At 50.4% G+C, this 15,372-nt stretch overlaps 1 protein-coding gene and 1 long non-coding RNA gene across 6 annotated transcripts in view; both read left to right on the top strand.

Annotated features, from left to right (window-relative positions):
- RPH3AL (rabphilin 3A like (without C2 domains)) overlaps nucleotides 1–15,372 on the top strand; it is a 142,217-nt gene that overhangs the window by 68,359 nt on the left and 58,486 nt on the right. For all 5 annotated transcript variants that reach the window (XM_032457505.1, XM_032457501.1, XM_032457502.1 and 2 more), the window contains exons 2-4: nucleotides 117–228; nucleotides 2,942–3,085; nucleotides 6,057–6,186. In XM_032457505.1, coding sequence (XP_032313396.1) covers nucleotides 152–228; nucleotides 2,942–3,085; nucleotides 6,057–6,186 — 351 coding nt within the window. In that variant the 5' untranslated portion in view covers nucleotides 117–151. The remainder of the gene's footprint in view (nucleotides 1–116; nucleotides 229–2,941; nucleotides 3,086–6,056; nucleotides 6,187–15,372) is intronic.
- Nucleotides 6,212–12,163, top strand: LOC116656789. Its single transcript, XR_004311753.1, has 2 exons — nucleotides 6,212–6,988; nucleotides 11,718–12,163. It is a non-coding gene; the product is annotated as an uncharacterized LOC116656789 (long non-coding RNA).

The raw sequence follows: 15,372 nt of genomic DNA, 5'->3' as shown, positions 1-15,372 counted from the left end.
GCGGGCAACGTATGAGGACAGGGTGAAAGTACCGACGTTGGTGCCTGTGGGACCATGCCTGCCATCTGCACCCCAGCCAGTGACCTGCTCTTTCTTCTTCCCTCTTCTCACCGCAGCTGTGACTCCCCACCCTGGCTGGGCGCTCCAAGCCATGGCCGACACCATCTTCGGCAGCGGGAGTAATCAGTGGGTTTGCCCCAACGATCGGCAGCTAGCCCTGCGAGCCAAGTGAGTACCTCCGAGACCCGGGCAGGCCTTCCTCCCCTCTCTCCCTACTCCCCTCCTTTCTTTGACAAGATTCAGGGCCCCAGAAAGAGCAGTTTGGAGGCAAGGGTCTGTCTAATACACACCACACTCCTGGCCCTGAGCTGGGTACTTAACAGCCATTCACTCATTTAACCATCATACGGAATTTACCCCCATTTCTCAGATGAGGACAGTGAGGCTGAGGTCCTCCCCCAAGTCACTTACCTTGTGAGCAGCGGGGCTGGGGCTCACCAGGTCCATCTGACCCCTAGGCCTGTGTTCTTCCTATCACAGCAGGCTCCGCGGAGCCAGGTTGCTTCCTGTGCCTTCTCTGTTAAGAGGACCCATCCCCTGGCACCGAGCCTTCAGTCCCCATGTCCCTGGTGGTGGGGAGCCTTTGATCTCCGGATGCCCACTTTATGGTCAAGCGCCTGCACTGGCAGACAGGAATGGCTTGTCTAGTTTACAAAGAGTTGCCCCCTGGGCTGGGTGCACAGCCCACCTTGAAGCGTTGCAGGTTTCTGCCATGCTTGTGTCAGGGCCTCTCCAGTTCTGGTTTGCCTCCAGTTTTCCTGTTATCTCTGAGCCCCATGAGCCCTCAGCACTGGTTCGGTCAGGCCGTCTCCACCTACTGGCCTCTCAGGGCTGCCTCTTCCTATCCCTCCAAGGAGTTGGGGGTCCCTGGTATGGGATCAGCCCAAGAGCACCTCTTTATCTGTCACACCGTGCCAAGCATTTCCCAGTGGGACCAAGTTCAAGAAATTTGCAATTAGATGTTGTGAGCCTGCAGGGGACAGAGCTGAAACATCAAAGGAAGATAGGAAAATTCATCTGAGATGCCCAAGAAGAGTGGAGACCTGCGTGATTTGCAGGAGTCTTTGCCCTGTAGTTAATTCGTCTTACCAGATGACTCAGTTCTTCCAGCCCTATGTAGCCCCTGCGGGGAGAGCTTGGGATGAAACCATCCCTCTCCCTCTCTCTTCTGACACCAGGCGAGATGATGTGTCCTCCATGGCTGGATTGGACGAGCTGGGGAGAGCTGCACTCTTGTAGGAGGGCCCCGTGTGACCCCTGGTGTCCTTCTAGCCTTGCCTTCAGTTCTCCCTGACATTGTCTCACGCTCAGCAGCAGCCAAAAGCTGTTGTAGCACATTTTAGAAGAGCAAACACTTTTATCTCCTCCCTGGGGCGTGCTGCCTTGTAGTGCCAGGTTCCTTGTAATGCTAGGCTCCTTAAAAGAGAGCGCTACAGATCCCTGCAGCCAGGCTGGGCACCAAGGATCCCAGGGGAGACCTGGGGAAGTTATTTTCCCTGGCTCCAGCTCACGTCTGTCCTCCTGTCCTCCAGCCACTCTCAGACATTTTCAAAACCCCGACTCTGTGCCCAACTGTTGCACAGCAGTGAACAGGACCAACATGGTCCCTTGTCTTAAGGCACTGATGGGGAGGAATGAGTATTATACACATAATTACCCATGTGCAGCTGATTTGACCATGGAAACAGGCAATTAGGTGAATGGGGGTGCTCACTTAATCTGGGGATTTGGAGAGGCTTCCCTGAGGGTGTGATGCTTTATGTTGAGTCCTAGAGAAGGGGTAACTCTTACATGGAAATATGGGGGGAAGAGCATCTAGGCAGCAGGAACAGTGTGTGCAAAGGCCCTGAGGTAGAAGGAACATGGCATGGAGAAGACTGGGCAGGAGGCCAGTGTGGCTGGAATGCAGAGAGTGAGGGGATGAGTGATGTGGAAAGAAGACAGAGAGATGGGCAGGGGCCAGATAGGGCAGGGCCTGATCCTTGAGACTCTCATTTTAAAGGGGGAGACACCTTGCCTTGTAGTAATGTTTAAGCCTAGTGGTGGAGCTATGCCTGGCCCTTTGGGAGCTCTGAGAATGGACTCTTAATCCGACTTGGAGGGGATCAAGGAAAAGCCTCCTGTGAAGTTCATGTCTAAAAGGTGTTCTGAAAAGGAGTAGAAATGAGGCAGTGGAAAGGGGGTTAGGGAGAGGGTCAGGCTTCCGGGTAGGGGCACAGCCTGAGCAAAGTCCTGGGGACTACACACCTCCTGGAACACAAGGGAGGTAGGAGTATCATCGGTAACCCTGGCCGGGCGAGCCCAGAGACAAGGGCACCATAGTTGGGGAACATACAGATGGGAGCTGGGCACCTCTGAAGTCTCATCCCAAGAATTTGCAGCCCTGTTTACTTCTGACCCTCAAGGCTGTGTGGAGGGCGCTGCAGGGAGCAAGGTGCTTGGTGGCAGCTGTGGCTGTAAGTGGGTGTCAGGGCCTGACTGGCCAGGAGCAGTAAGCCTGGGAGAAGAGCACATAAACTGTTGGGGCTTGTGGGAGATCAGACGGAGACAGAGAGGGAGGCTCGGAGGAGGATGCCCTGGGGAGCCTGGTGGGGCTGTCAGCAGCTGCTGGCTGGGAAGGGGCAGGGCCGTAAGATCAGGCCGTCCACTGGACGTGAGGATCTGTGTCCTTCACCTTCACCAGCCCGGTATGGCTTTCTCTCTTTCAGAGAAAGGACACGCTCTTTACTCCCCGAACTCCTACAGTGTCAGCAAAGCAAGAACTATTGGCTACAGTAGCCTTGGGAACACATACTGTCCTCAAGGGGGCTGTGTGGATGCAGTGGGGGTGCTGATTTGCACCAGGATGGCCTCAACGCCTCTTATGTTGTTCTCTCTTGAGGCTACAGACAGGCTGGTCTGTGCACACCTACCAGACGGAGAAGCAGAGGAAGAGCCAATGCCTCAGCCCGGCCGAGGTGGAGGCCATCCTGCAGGTCATCCAGAGGGCCGAACGGCTGGACGTCCTGGAGCAGCAGAGAATCGGGTATGGGCTGCTCCTGAGCTGGGGCAGGAGTGAGGCCTGGGGAGCTGGGCATCTGGCGCCCTGAGTCCTCGTGCTGGCTTTTCACCTCTGGGAGCCAGTCAACTCTGCCTGAATATCCCTGAGGCATTGATTCATGATCAAGCCTGTCGAAGCCTCAGCATACCCCCCTGCAAGATGGGGATAGCAGCTGATGTGTGGGGAGGATGCATGAGTGTGGCGAAGCATGTTAGGCTCTGTTCAGCTCTGCACACCAGAGGGTCCCTGTGTGGTTCAGCCTGGAGGGGGATTGATGTGCGGGCTGAACCGTGGTTCCACCAAAGACCAACAGGAGCCGCTCTCCAGCTTGTTCTAAGCTCTTCCCCTGGCCTCTGGCAGCTAGAGCTGACTCCTACACAGTCTTCAGTTTTGTTGTGTCTTTTTTGGGGGTTTGTTTAATTACAAAAGCAATTCATACTTCCCAGACAATCTGAAAAACACAGACACGAGCAGGCAAACATGCATGCCGGGCACTGGCAGGAATTAATTTGGTTCTGGGCTCCTTGTTCTTTTTCTATTTATCTTTTTCTGTTACATTTACGACCATTTAAAAAAGCCAGACATTGTAGAAATGCCCAGTTCTAGAAAGCAAAAGCAACCACTGTAGAGCCCGCTGCTGTCCAGCTGGTTGCGTGTGCCTGTCGAATGCGGACATATGACTGCTGTGTCATTACAGAAAGGGTTTATATCAGGCGGGCTAGTGGTCTTTGGCTCTTTTTTCCCCACCGCCCCTGGCTGGGGCTCCGCCCTCTCTCAGACCTGCCCGAGGGTCCTGTAAGGTACAACGGATCTCCAGTGTGCCTGTGCTGATGATTGACGGGCCAGCACTCTACTCCTCGGGCTCTCCCAGGAGGGTGTGCTGGGAGCCGGTGGGGGTGGTCCATGTGGACTCCCCCCAACCCACGAGCGGTGGGAAGCTTTGGCGCCCCCTCATCCATCTAGGCAGCCCCCTGTGCTGCCCACATTGCCTGGCCCTGGCTGCGAGTGCTGGGCTTGGCTGGGGCAGGAATGACCCAGGAGGTACTGCCTCACATTAATCATCTCAGAAGGAGGAGGCACGTCCTGTGTGTTTCCATGAGTTGGGAGACACAGGGTAGTACTCACAGGGTGGGGTGTCCCTGAGAACAAGATGATCAGGCCAGGGCTGAAGCTGGGTTTGCTCCCAGGGCCCTGCAGTTCCCTGGGTGAGGGACGGCGACCCCTGTGGAATTCAGGAGTGCCTGCTGAAGAGCACGTGGGTAAGGCAGCCTCAGTGCCCAATCTGCCCACCCTCAGCCCCCAGCAGGGCCTGATCACCCCAGAGGAGAGTGTGGGGTTGCAATGAGACGGAGCCCTGGGTGTGGCCCCGGTCCCACCTCTGAGGGGCTGTGCGACTTTGGCAAGTGATGTCACATCTTGGAGCCTCAGTCTTCTCATCTTTAAAATGGAGGGAGGCAAGGTGGAGGGATAAATTGGGAGTTTAGGATTTGCAGATACTAACTACCATATGTAAAATAGATAAGCAGCAAGGTCCCACTGCATAGCACAGGGAACTATATTCAATACCTCGTATTAGCCTATATTGAAAAAGAATTTGAAAAGGATATATATGTATGTATAACTGAGTCACTACGCCATACACCAGAAATTAACACTGTAAACCAACTATAGTTCAATTTAAAAAATTTAAATTAAAAAATACATACAGACAGCTACCCTACTATAAAAAAAATTAAATGGGGGGAAACAGCGTGCTCCTCACTGGGGGGTTGTGACAGTTAGAGGAGAAACAGTCCCCACACACTACCCTCCATTCATTCAGGAATTTTCACTGAGAATCCACTGGGCACTGGAGACACAGTGGTCAGTGAAACAGAAGTGGCCACCGTGTCGTGTGCGTGGCAGTGTTGTATTACAGGTTGTCCTGAAACAGGTCACAGTGGGCCAAGGGGCCGGGGTTCCCGAGGAAAGGCACCGATCCCAGGCTCAGTGGGGTTCAGGGAACCTCTGGACTCCAGCATCAGAGGTTCAAAGAGCATCTCTTTCTCTTTCTCCCTCCAACTTCTGCATCTGCCCAGTTGCTTAAACCAAAAACCTCTACTCCATCTCAGATCTTTCTCAGACCTCCCCTCACCCCAAATCCATCGGTGCTGCCTCTGAAATACAGCCCGTCCCAGTTTCTGTCGGCTTCCCTGGACCTCCCACCACCTCCTGCCGGCTTCCTCACCTGATTCCCTCTGGAAGCCCAGCTTCCCACAGCAGCTGGAGTGAGCTTTAAGAAGTGTCACTTACATCACGTCACTCCTTTACTTAAAACTCTTCGGGGAGTTCACAGTGATCTTAGAAAATAATCCAAACTCCATTTGGCGATTTAGAAAACCCATGTAATCTGGTCCCTCCCCGCCCCTAAAGCCTCCTTTATCCCAGGCTCCAGCCGCTCCCGAGGCAGGAACCCCCCTGGCTGTCGGCCGTTCTCCTGTGCAGAGCCGGGCTGCTCTGCCAGCTCTTCACATGGTTTAGACCTTTTTATCCTTTGCATCTCAGCTCGCATGTTCACCGAGAGGCCTTCGCTGATCAGCATCAAACATACCCCGACCTCCTCAGTCTTTCTCCCGCCCCCACTTATTTCATAACACCCCTCCCTAGCTGAAGTCAGTTTGTTTGTTTATGGACTTTCTCCTTTTATTGAACATAAGTTCCTGACCATGTCCATCTCTGGCTTGTTTGCTACAATATTCCCAGTGTCTGTACCTCAAAGGTGCAGTTAATGGTTTGGTGAGTAAATGAGTGATTAGGAGTTAGCCAGAGGCCAGGGTGGGGCAGGGAACAGTACCCCAGCGTGGGAAGCAGCCCACAGGCCATGGTACACTGTGGGCGCCCCACAGCAGCTGTGCCTGGGCAGTGGTTGAGTTGGAGACAGGAAGCTCACTCCACCTGACTCTGTCCTGTGCTGCAGGCGGCTGGTGGAGCGGCTGGAGACCATGAGGCGCAACGTGATGGGCAATGGCCTCTCACAGTGTCTGCTCTGCGGGGAGGCACTGGGCTTCCTGGCCAGCTCGTCCGTGTTCTGCAAAGACTGCAGGAAGGTAAGGCCCTGCCTGCTCTGGCTCCCCAGCCTGGACCAGCCCTGCTGCTCTGTGGCTTTGCATCCTGGCTCCCAGGAGTGTGTGTGTGTGTGTGTTTGTGCACACATTTGCGCATGTGTGTCCTGTGCTTCTCGGCAAAGATTGGGGCCTGAAGGTCAAATGGTCTGGGTGTGAGTTCAGCTCTTCCACTAGCTGCATGACCTCAGAAAATTTGTTTACTATGTCAAGCCTCACCTTCCTCATCTATAAAATAAGATAATGATAATATGTACATTAGAGAGTTGTGAGGATTAAATATATGAAAAGCTCTTAAAACCTTGTCTGGCATGTAAGTATTCAGTGGATGTTATTAGCTGTTATTAAATACAGACAATTCTCCTCAGGGCCAGTCTGCTGGGATTATATTTCCTATTCTATCAGTCTGCTCTCTTGATCCTTGGTCACCCAAATGAATATGATCTTTGCAGCAAGTTCAAATGGATTTTGTTCTTTTCTTAGACTCCACTTATTGTTCTAACTCATGCCACATGTTAAATTGTTTCATATTGAGTCCAAGACTTCTTGAAATAACTTTTTGTTTTTCCTGGAGTTTCTAGTTGCCTTTCTTATTGACCAAAGAATAATATGCCTTCCAATTCTCAAGATTATTTAGCATCTAGCAAGATATTAATAGCATTTATTGCATGAGGCCTACTTCTTTTCTCTCTCTCTGCCAAAAATTCTTCTAGACTCATCCCCGTTCCAGCCTACAGTAGTTGCTGCATAGCTGCCGTCATGGGACTTCCCTTTACTGCCCTCCCAGGTTAGAGACACTGTTCTTTTTCTTTTCTTCTTTTTTCTTCCTCACTCTAGTTTTACTGGAATCCATCCTCAAGTAACTTCCATGTGCCAGTTATTGTTTTAAGCCTGGAGTTACTTTGGTGCACAAGACAGAGAAAGAATCTTCTCTCTTGAGATTACGCTGGGTGAGGGAACCAAAAAGCAAGTAATGATTCAATAGATAAGAAGGTTTCAGGAAGAAGTAAATTCTGGGGAGAAGTAACAGGAGATGGAAGACTAGGGGTGCAGTGGGGTGTTGAGAGTTGAGAGGACTGTAAAATATGGGGAAGTCAAGGAAGTAAACATGAACTTGGCAACACAGAGGCCGTTGGTAGCCTTGATAAGGGCATTTTCAGTGACATTCAAAAGCTGGATGAGAGAACCAAGGTGCAAAGAAGTTAAGATACTGGACGAATAGGTGGGAAAGCCAGGATTTCAGCTAAGGTCATTTTACCCCTGTTCTGTCACATGTGGGGAACTGGGCTGAGGAATGTGAATTAAGTGGTGAAGGGTCCCAAGAACAGTGGAAGTGTGGCAGGAGCCTGTGTGTCAGGGAGGGGGTAGGCACTCATGTGCCAGCTCCTCCTGACAGCCTCCATAGGCCTGGACAAGACACCGATGCAGGAGTGGGCCCAGGGACTCGGGGATGTCTTGCTCCCAGCACCCGGGCAGGTGGGGTTATGTGACTTCTGCCGGGGAGAATGAGGCCCAACAGCCTATTTCCTCCTTTTGCCCCTCAACCCCACCACTGCTGTAGATGTCCAGGTTTGTGGGACTGGGAAGGGCGGTCAGAGCCTGGTCTCCCTCCCCTGGAAGGGTCCAGGGCCTCTGCGGCAGAGGAAGGCTGCTGCCCCTGGTTTCTGAGGGGTTAATGCCGGCGGCTCCTTGCAGAGCCATTTCCTAGGCAACAGTGGCAGTCCCAGGGGAGGACCTCAGCTCTTGTAGGGGCCGGGGAATGCTCTTCCAGACACCCTTACCACCCCGACCCCGTCGTACCCTGGAGCACGAGGCTGGTCTGGAGAACAGTCCCATTTGAAATTGTTCTTATTTTGCAGAAGGCTGAGGATTTGGCCCTGGCTTGGGTGGTGAGATGAGGAGCCCTTGAGCTTCTGAGGGGACTTGTTCCAGTTGAAAGTGGAGGGAGAGGGAGCCAGTTGGGGCCGTAACTGAATGATGGGCATTTGGGGTTTTTCTTCATTCATCCTTGAGAAGATTGTGTCATCCATCCGTTCATTCATTTACTCACTGCACAAATAGGAGAGAGCCTACTGTGTGCAGGCCCTGTCCTAGGTGCTGACAATGCCGTGAACAAGATAAAGTCCTTGTTCTCATGGAGACTGTTTCCAGGGGTGGGAGAAGACACAACAAACTAACAGACAAACATAAAATAACATCAAGCATAACAAGGGCTCTGTAGTGAATTAAAACAGAGTGATGTGACAGAGGGTGACTGGGAGGGCCTCTCTGAGCTCAGACCAGAACACAAGCAGGAGCCAGCCCCAGGGCGACCCAGATGGAAGAGTGCTTCAGGCAGAGGGACCAGCAAGCACAAAGGCCCCGAAGCAGAAACCAGCTGGGCACGTTCAAGGAACTAATGAAGGTATCTGGGGCAGAGGGAGCGAGAGGTGGGCACAGCCAATCACACAGAGCTTTGTAAATCAAGGTCAGGAGTTGAGATTTGATTCTAAGTTTAACAAGTTGCCAGTGGAGCATTTTAAGCAGGGATGTGACGTGATCTGATTTGTGTTTTTAAGAGGTGAGCCTGGCTGCTCTCTGGCAAGTGCATTGCAAGGCGACATAGAGTGAAAGCAGGAGATGAGTTAGGTGGTGATGGTTGCCACTGGGAGATGATGGGGTTGGGGACAAGGCAATATAGGGACAGGGGCCATACACCAAGAGACTCCATCTCTTCAGTGTATTCTAAGCCAAGGGGAAGGGATCGAGGGGGTGACTGAGGGGCTCAGGAAGGAAAGAGCCCTTGGGGGCGGAGAGAGCTCTAACAAGGCACTGGCCGTTTAACTGGGGGTGTCAGGAGCCCTCCACTCTGGGCTCACTAATTTCTGGGGTGCCTCCCTATTTATTTCTATCTTGACTCTCGACCTCCCCACCTTTTGCGATTGCCCGCAGCCCTGGGTCCCGGGAGGTGGTGGGCACAGGCAGGCTGCAGAGACGGGATGCTGGGAGGTCTCTGACATGGAAGTGTCCAGATGCAGGCCTGGCGGGGCAAGGGGGAGCAGGGCTGCAGGTGCTCCCGGCCGCATGGAGCCAACTCCAGCAAGAGCCCTGGCAGTGTTTAGCAGCCACAAGCTAATGAGCGTGCGGGTGGAACCTGTGATGCGGGTCCTCAGAGCAGCGTCCACTCTAATTGGGCCCGTGTGGCCAGGCAGCTTGCTCTCATTATCAGAAGGCTGTGGTGGGAAGGGAGAGGGGCTGGCTGGTTAATTAGAGAGGCCTGGCACTCCTAATTGCTTAGGATCTGAGTCCGCCAGCTTTCTGTTTAATTGAGAGTCTGGCTTCACCCATGATAAGGAGGCTGGGCAGGGCTGCAGGAGAGCCCGCCTGAGCCCAGGGTGGCATTGTTACTGTGTTGGGGAAGCAATCAGATTTTTCTCCGGTTTCATCTAAAATGTGTTCCATGGTGTGGGAGCAGAAAAGCCTGCCCGTGAGATGATGCTCTTAGTAACGTGGGCTGAGTCCTGGTGAGAAAGAAGGAGGCAGCCCCATCCTCTGCCCAAAGCCTTTAGGGGACATCTAGCTCGGGAGTTGAGGTTCAGGCATCCCCTGGCCAGGATGGGGGGCCTCTGGAGGGAAGCAGCCAGGCCAGAGCCTGATCTGATCCCTGTTGCCGACCCTGCTCAAGGCTCTGAGGAGGTCTGTCCTGCTGAGGTCAGCACAGACCCCCAGCAGGCTGTAGCCCTGGGGCCATTCATCCCATCGTGAGGGCCGCACCCTCGTGCACTCTCACTGAGCTCTCATCACCTCCCAGCGGCCCACCTCCAAACACTGTCACACTGAGGGTTAGGACTTCAGTACGTGAATCTTGAGGGGACATGTTTGGTCCATACCACCTCCTGAACCAGAACTCTGCGTGCTTCCCAAGCAGCACCCCTGGGGATTCTGATCCTCCTTGGGCTTGAAAACCCCTGCTCTAAGGTTCCAGCTCCAGGCCTGGCTCAGGGCGGTGGGGAAGGACCCAGGTGACTCCACCTTCCCTCTGCTTGTCTTCTCCCCTTGTCCTCTCTGCACCACAGCCCCGACCTCCCCCACCACACACACACACACACACAAACACCACAAACATGTCACACACCCTTTAACCCCCACCACATATACCTCAGTGCCCCCCATACACACCTTCAACTTAGGGTCTCCTCAGGCCATCCTCGCTCTTGCAAACAGTGAACACTGAGGCCACTGTTTTACCTTATGGTGTCCTTTGAAGTTTATAAGTGCTTTCACAAAAACCATCCTTTTTGGTCCTTAGGACAAGGCTGTAAGGAAAGCAGAGGAGGTAAGATTGTTCCACATTCACAGGTAGAGAACAGGGGCTCAGCTGAGGTGGTGTGGCCAGGTAGTAGGGAGCTGGTCCCCCGGGCACAGCTATGCCATGCTGCCCCTCCACTCCTTCAGACCAAGGCATTCACATCTCATGCTTTCCCCTCCTTGGAGAAGCAGGAATATCTTTCTAAAGAACACAGGAGAAGAAACATACTCAATAGTTAAGTACTGACAACTTTTCCCATAAAATCAGGAAGAAGACAAGTTCTATGTATCTTTATCACCACTTCTATCCAGCATTACACTGGAGGCCTAGCCAGTGCAATCAGGCAAGAAAAATAAACGTATGGTATGATTGGAAAAGAATAGCTTAGACTGTCATTATCCATGAAAACATGACTATGTAACTAGAAAATCTGAAAGACTGAATGTAAATGGTTAGTATTAGCTGGTGAATTTAGCAAGGTGATTGTGTACAAGTTTAATATGCATACAATAAAATCAGTACAGGCACACCTCGGAGATACTGTGGGTTTGGTTCCAGACCACTACAGTAAAGCAAATATTGCAGTAAAGAAAGTCACATGAATTTTTTGGTTTCCCAGTGCATGGAAAAGTTATGTCTACACTTCACTGTAGTCTATTAGTCTATCAAGTGTGCAATAGCGTTATGTTTGAAAAGTGTACATACCTTAATTTAAAAATACTTTATTGCTGAAAAATGCTAACCATCATCTGAGCCTTCAACCAGCTGTCATCTTTTTGCTGGTGGAGACTCTTGCCTCAGTGCTGATGGCTGCTGACTGATCAGGGTGGTGGTTGCTGAACATTGGCCAATTTCTTAAGATAAGACAACGGTGAATTTTGCCACCTCGGTGGATTCTTCCTCTCGTGAACAATTTCTCTGTAGCATGAAATGTTGTTTGATAATACTTTACCCACAATAGAACTTCTTTTAAAACCGAAGCCAATCCTCTCAAACCCTGCTGCAGCTTCATCAACTAAGTTTATGTCATATTCTAAATCCTTTGTTGTCACTTCAGCAATCTTCACAGCAGGAGTCGATTCCATCTCAAGAAACCACTTTCTTTGCTCACCCGTAAGAAGCAGCTCCTCATCCGTTTAAACTTGACCGTGATGCTGCAGCTGAGCAGTCCCATCTTCAGGCTCCACTTCTAATTCTAGTTCTCTTACTCTTTCTGCCACATCTGCAGTTACTTTCTCCACTGAAGTCTTGAACCCTTGAGAGTCATCCGTGAGGGCTGGAATCAGCTTCTTCCAAATTCCTGCTGACGCTGACATTTTCACCTCTTCCCATGAATCATGAATGTACTTAATGGCATCGGGAACAGTGAATTCTCTCCAGAAGGTTTTCAATTGACTTTGCCCAGATCCATCAGAGAAATCACTGTCTATGGAAGCCAAAGGCTCATGAAATGTGTTTCTTAAATAATAAGACTTGAAAGTTGAAATTATTCTTTGATCCATGGGCTGCAGAATGGACGTTGTGTTAGCAGACATGAAAACGTTAATCTTGGGGAGGGTATATATAACTCAAATGGTAGAGCACATGCTTAGTATGCACGAGGTCCTGGGTTCAATCCCCAGTACCTCCATTAAAAGTAAATAAATAAATAAACCTACTTAGACACACTCCCCCAAAAAATAAAATAAAAAGAGACTCTCAAGTCCTTTCATTAAAAAAACCCAAAACATTTATCTCATTGTACATCTCCATCAGAATTCGTGGGTGACCAGGTACACTATCGATGAGCAGTAATATTTTGAAAGGAATCTTTTTTTTCTGGGCAGTAGGTCTCAATAATGGGCTTAAACCGTGTTATAAACAGATATGCTGTCATTCACACTTTGCCGTTGCATTTATAGAGCACAGGGAGAGTCAATTTAGCATAATTCTCAAGGGCCCTAGGATTTCGGAGTAGTGAATGAAACTTGGCTTCAACTTAAAGCTGCATTAACTACTAGCAAGAGAGTCAGCCTGTCCTTTGAAAGTTTAAAGCCAGGCGTTGACTTCTCCTCTCTAGCTATGAAAGTCCTAGATGGCATCTTCTTCCAATATGTAGTCTGTTTTGTCTACGTTGAAATTCTGTTCTGTAGCGTAGCCACCTTCATTAATTCTCTTAGGCAGATCTCCCAGATAACTTCCTGCAGCTTCTGCCTCAGCACTTGCTGATTTTCCTTGCATTTTGGGGTTATGGAGGCAGTTGTTTTCCCTCAAACCACATGAAACCACCTCAGCTAGCTTCCAACTTAGGCTTTGGCTTAAAGGAACATTGTGGCTGGTTTGATCTTCTATCCAGAACACGACAGCTTTTCCCATATCTGTGATAAAGCAGTTTTGCTTTCTTATCATTTGTGTGTGTACTGAAATAGCCCTTTAATTGCCTTCAAGAACTTTTCCTTTTCATTCACAGCTTGGCTGTTTGGCACAAGAGACTTAGCTTTGGCCTGTCTTGGCTTTTGACGTACCTTCCTCAGTAGGCTTAATCATTTCTAGCTTTTGATTGCAAGTGAGACACGTGTGACTCTTCCTCTCAGTTGCAACACCTAGAGGCCCTTGTAAGATTATTCATTGGCCTAAAAAATTTCAATAATGTTGTGTCTGAGGGAATAGGAAGGCCCAAGGAGAGGGAGAGAGAAGGCGAACAGCTGGTTGGTGGAGCAGACAGAACACATTTATGGATTAAGTTTGCCATCTTATATGGGTGCAGTGTGTGGTGCCCCGAAACAATTACAGTAGTAACAGTAAAGGTCACTGATCACAGATCACCATAACAAATACTTTAATAATGAAAAAGTTTGAAATATTGGGACATGTACCAAAGTGTAACGCGGAGACACAACGTGAGCAAATGGTATAGGAAAAACCGCTCCAATCGATTTGGTCAAAGTAGGGTTGCCACAAACCTTCAATTTGTAAAAAAGAAAAAGCAATCTCTGCAAAGTGGAGTAGAACACAAAGCGCAATAAAACGAGGCCTGCCTGTATGTCTACACACCTAAGACAAAATGAGAGAAAATAAATAGTCCAACTTAAGACAGAGGGGACACAGACAGGCAGTGGGAAAAGAATGGTCTTTTGAATAAATGCAAGGTCATTTGGATACGCGTATGGAAAAAATGGTGCTTGACCTCCACTTCACACTGGGCACAAGAGGCAATTGCAGACTGATTTCAGATTTAAGTGTGGAAGGTAAAATAATATTTCAGAGGAAAAATAAGTAAGTAAATAGGTAAATGTGCAAACAAATAAATAAGAAAGAACACAGGAGGAGTCACTTTAAGGTGAAGCAGTGGAAGATTTGAGGACCCGGGTCCACCCAGATGGCCCTGTCGGGAGGCCACCTTCCCACCTGGCCTCCCTCCAGGACCAGCAGTGGCCTCCTGGCTGCCCTCACCACCACTGGAGGGGAACAGCTTTTCTACCTACTTTCCTAGGACCTTCAGAAGCAGCCTGCATATTCTCGGGATGTTCCCAGTGCAAAAGCTGAGCACCGGGGCTGGGTGGAGCCCGCAGCATGGGGCACAGGGGCTGTGCAGGCCAGAGAACAGAGCAGCCCTCCTGGGAGGGCTTTTACCGCCTTTGGAGCTGACTCGGCTCCGTAGGCCCAGCCTTGCAAATGAAATTGAATTTCATGAAAAGCTTATTTCTCTGCAGAATTTTTTTCATGCATTCATTCTACAGTGTTTTATTGGGTACTGACTCTATGCCAGAGTCTGGAGGTACTGTGGTGAGCAGGGTGGGAGGAGGCCTTGCCCTTGGGACCAGCACTAGCATAATAAGAGCCTGTGCCAGACTCTGTTCCAAGGGCTTTCCACGTGTTGACTCGTTTGAGCCTCCTACCAACCCGGTGGGCTCAGCACCTTTATCATCCCCCTTTTACAGATGGGGAAACAGACACAGAGTGGTTAGGTACCTTTCCCAAGGCCACTCAGCCAGTCTGTCTTGGAGCCAGGATCTGATCCCAAGCAGTCTGGTTCTGAGCATCCTTACCATTAACTGCGGTGCTATATCACCTCCATGGAGCTTATGACTGAGAAAGTCGAGGTGGAAAAAACAAGTAAATACAATACTTCCAGAGAGTGACAGGCAGAGATATAAAAACTGAGGGTGGGGGACAGTGTGACAGCCAGTGGGGAGGGTGTGGGAAGGCAGCTGTTTCACTTTGGATGCACAGCACAGGCCTGTGTGAAGAGGTGACCTTTGAGCTGAGGCGCTGATGAGCAAAAGTCAGATGGGGCAGAAAGTATCCCAGGCAGAAGGAGTGGCATGGGCGAGGCGCTGGGTGGGAAAGAGCATGGTTGTAAGTGAGAAACAGAAAGGAGGCCAGGGAGGCAGGGGGAGGGGGAGGGCCCTACAAATGACCCTTCCCAGCTCTGTACCCTGGCCCCTGCTCGGCTTCCATAGTGGGGCTGCCCCACCCTCCTCCTTGAATTAACTTGAATTCCTCCCAATCAGAGGCAATTTAAAAAATATATTTATTTTTAAATTGATGCACATAACATAAAATTTACCATTTTAATCATTTTTAGGTGTACTATTCGGGGGCACTAAGTACATTCACGTTGTCGTGCTACCAGCACCACCATCATCTCCAGAGCTTTCTCATCTTGTACACCTGAAACTCTATACCCACTAAGCAATCACTCCCCACTCCCACCCAGCCCAGCCCCTGGCACCCCCATTCTGCTTTCTGTCTCTGTGCAGGTGACTTCTCCAATACTGCATATAAGGGGAATCAGGCAGTATTTGTCTTTTTGTGACTGGCTTATGTCACTTAGCATGATGTCTTCAGGGTCCACCCATGTGGTGGCATGTGTCAGAACTCCCTTTTTAAGGCCAAATAAT

Source organism: Camelus ferus, chromosome 16 (genome assembly GCF_009834535.1).
Source record: "Camelus ferus isolate YT-003-E chromosome 16, BCGSAC_Cfer_1.0, whole genome shotgun sequence".
NCBI classification, from domain to species: Eukaryota; Metazoa; Chordata; class Mammalia; order Artiodactyla; family Camelidae; genus Camelus; species Camelus ferus.
The sequence above is the reverse complement of the archived record's forward strand: the minus strand, read 5'-3'. Positions and strand labels throughout refer to the sequence as shown.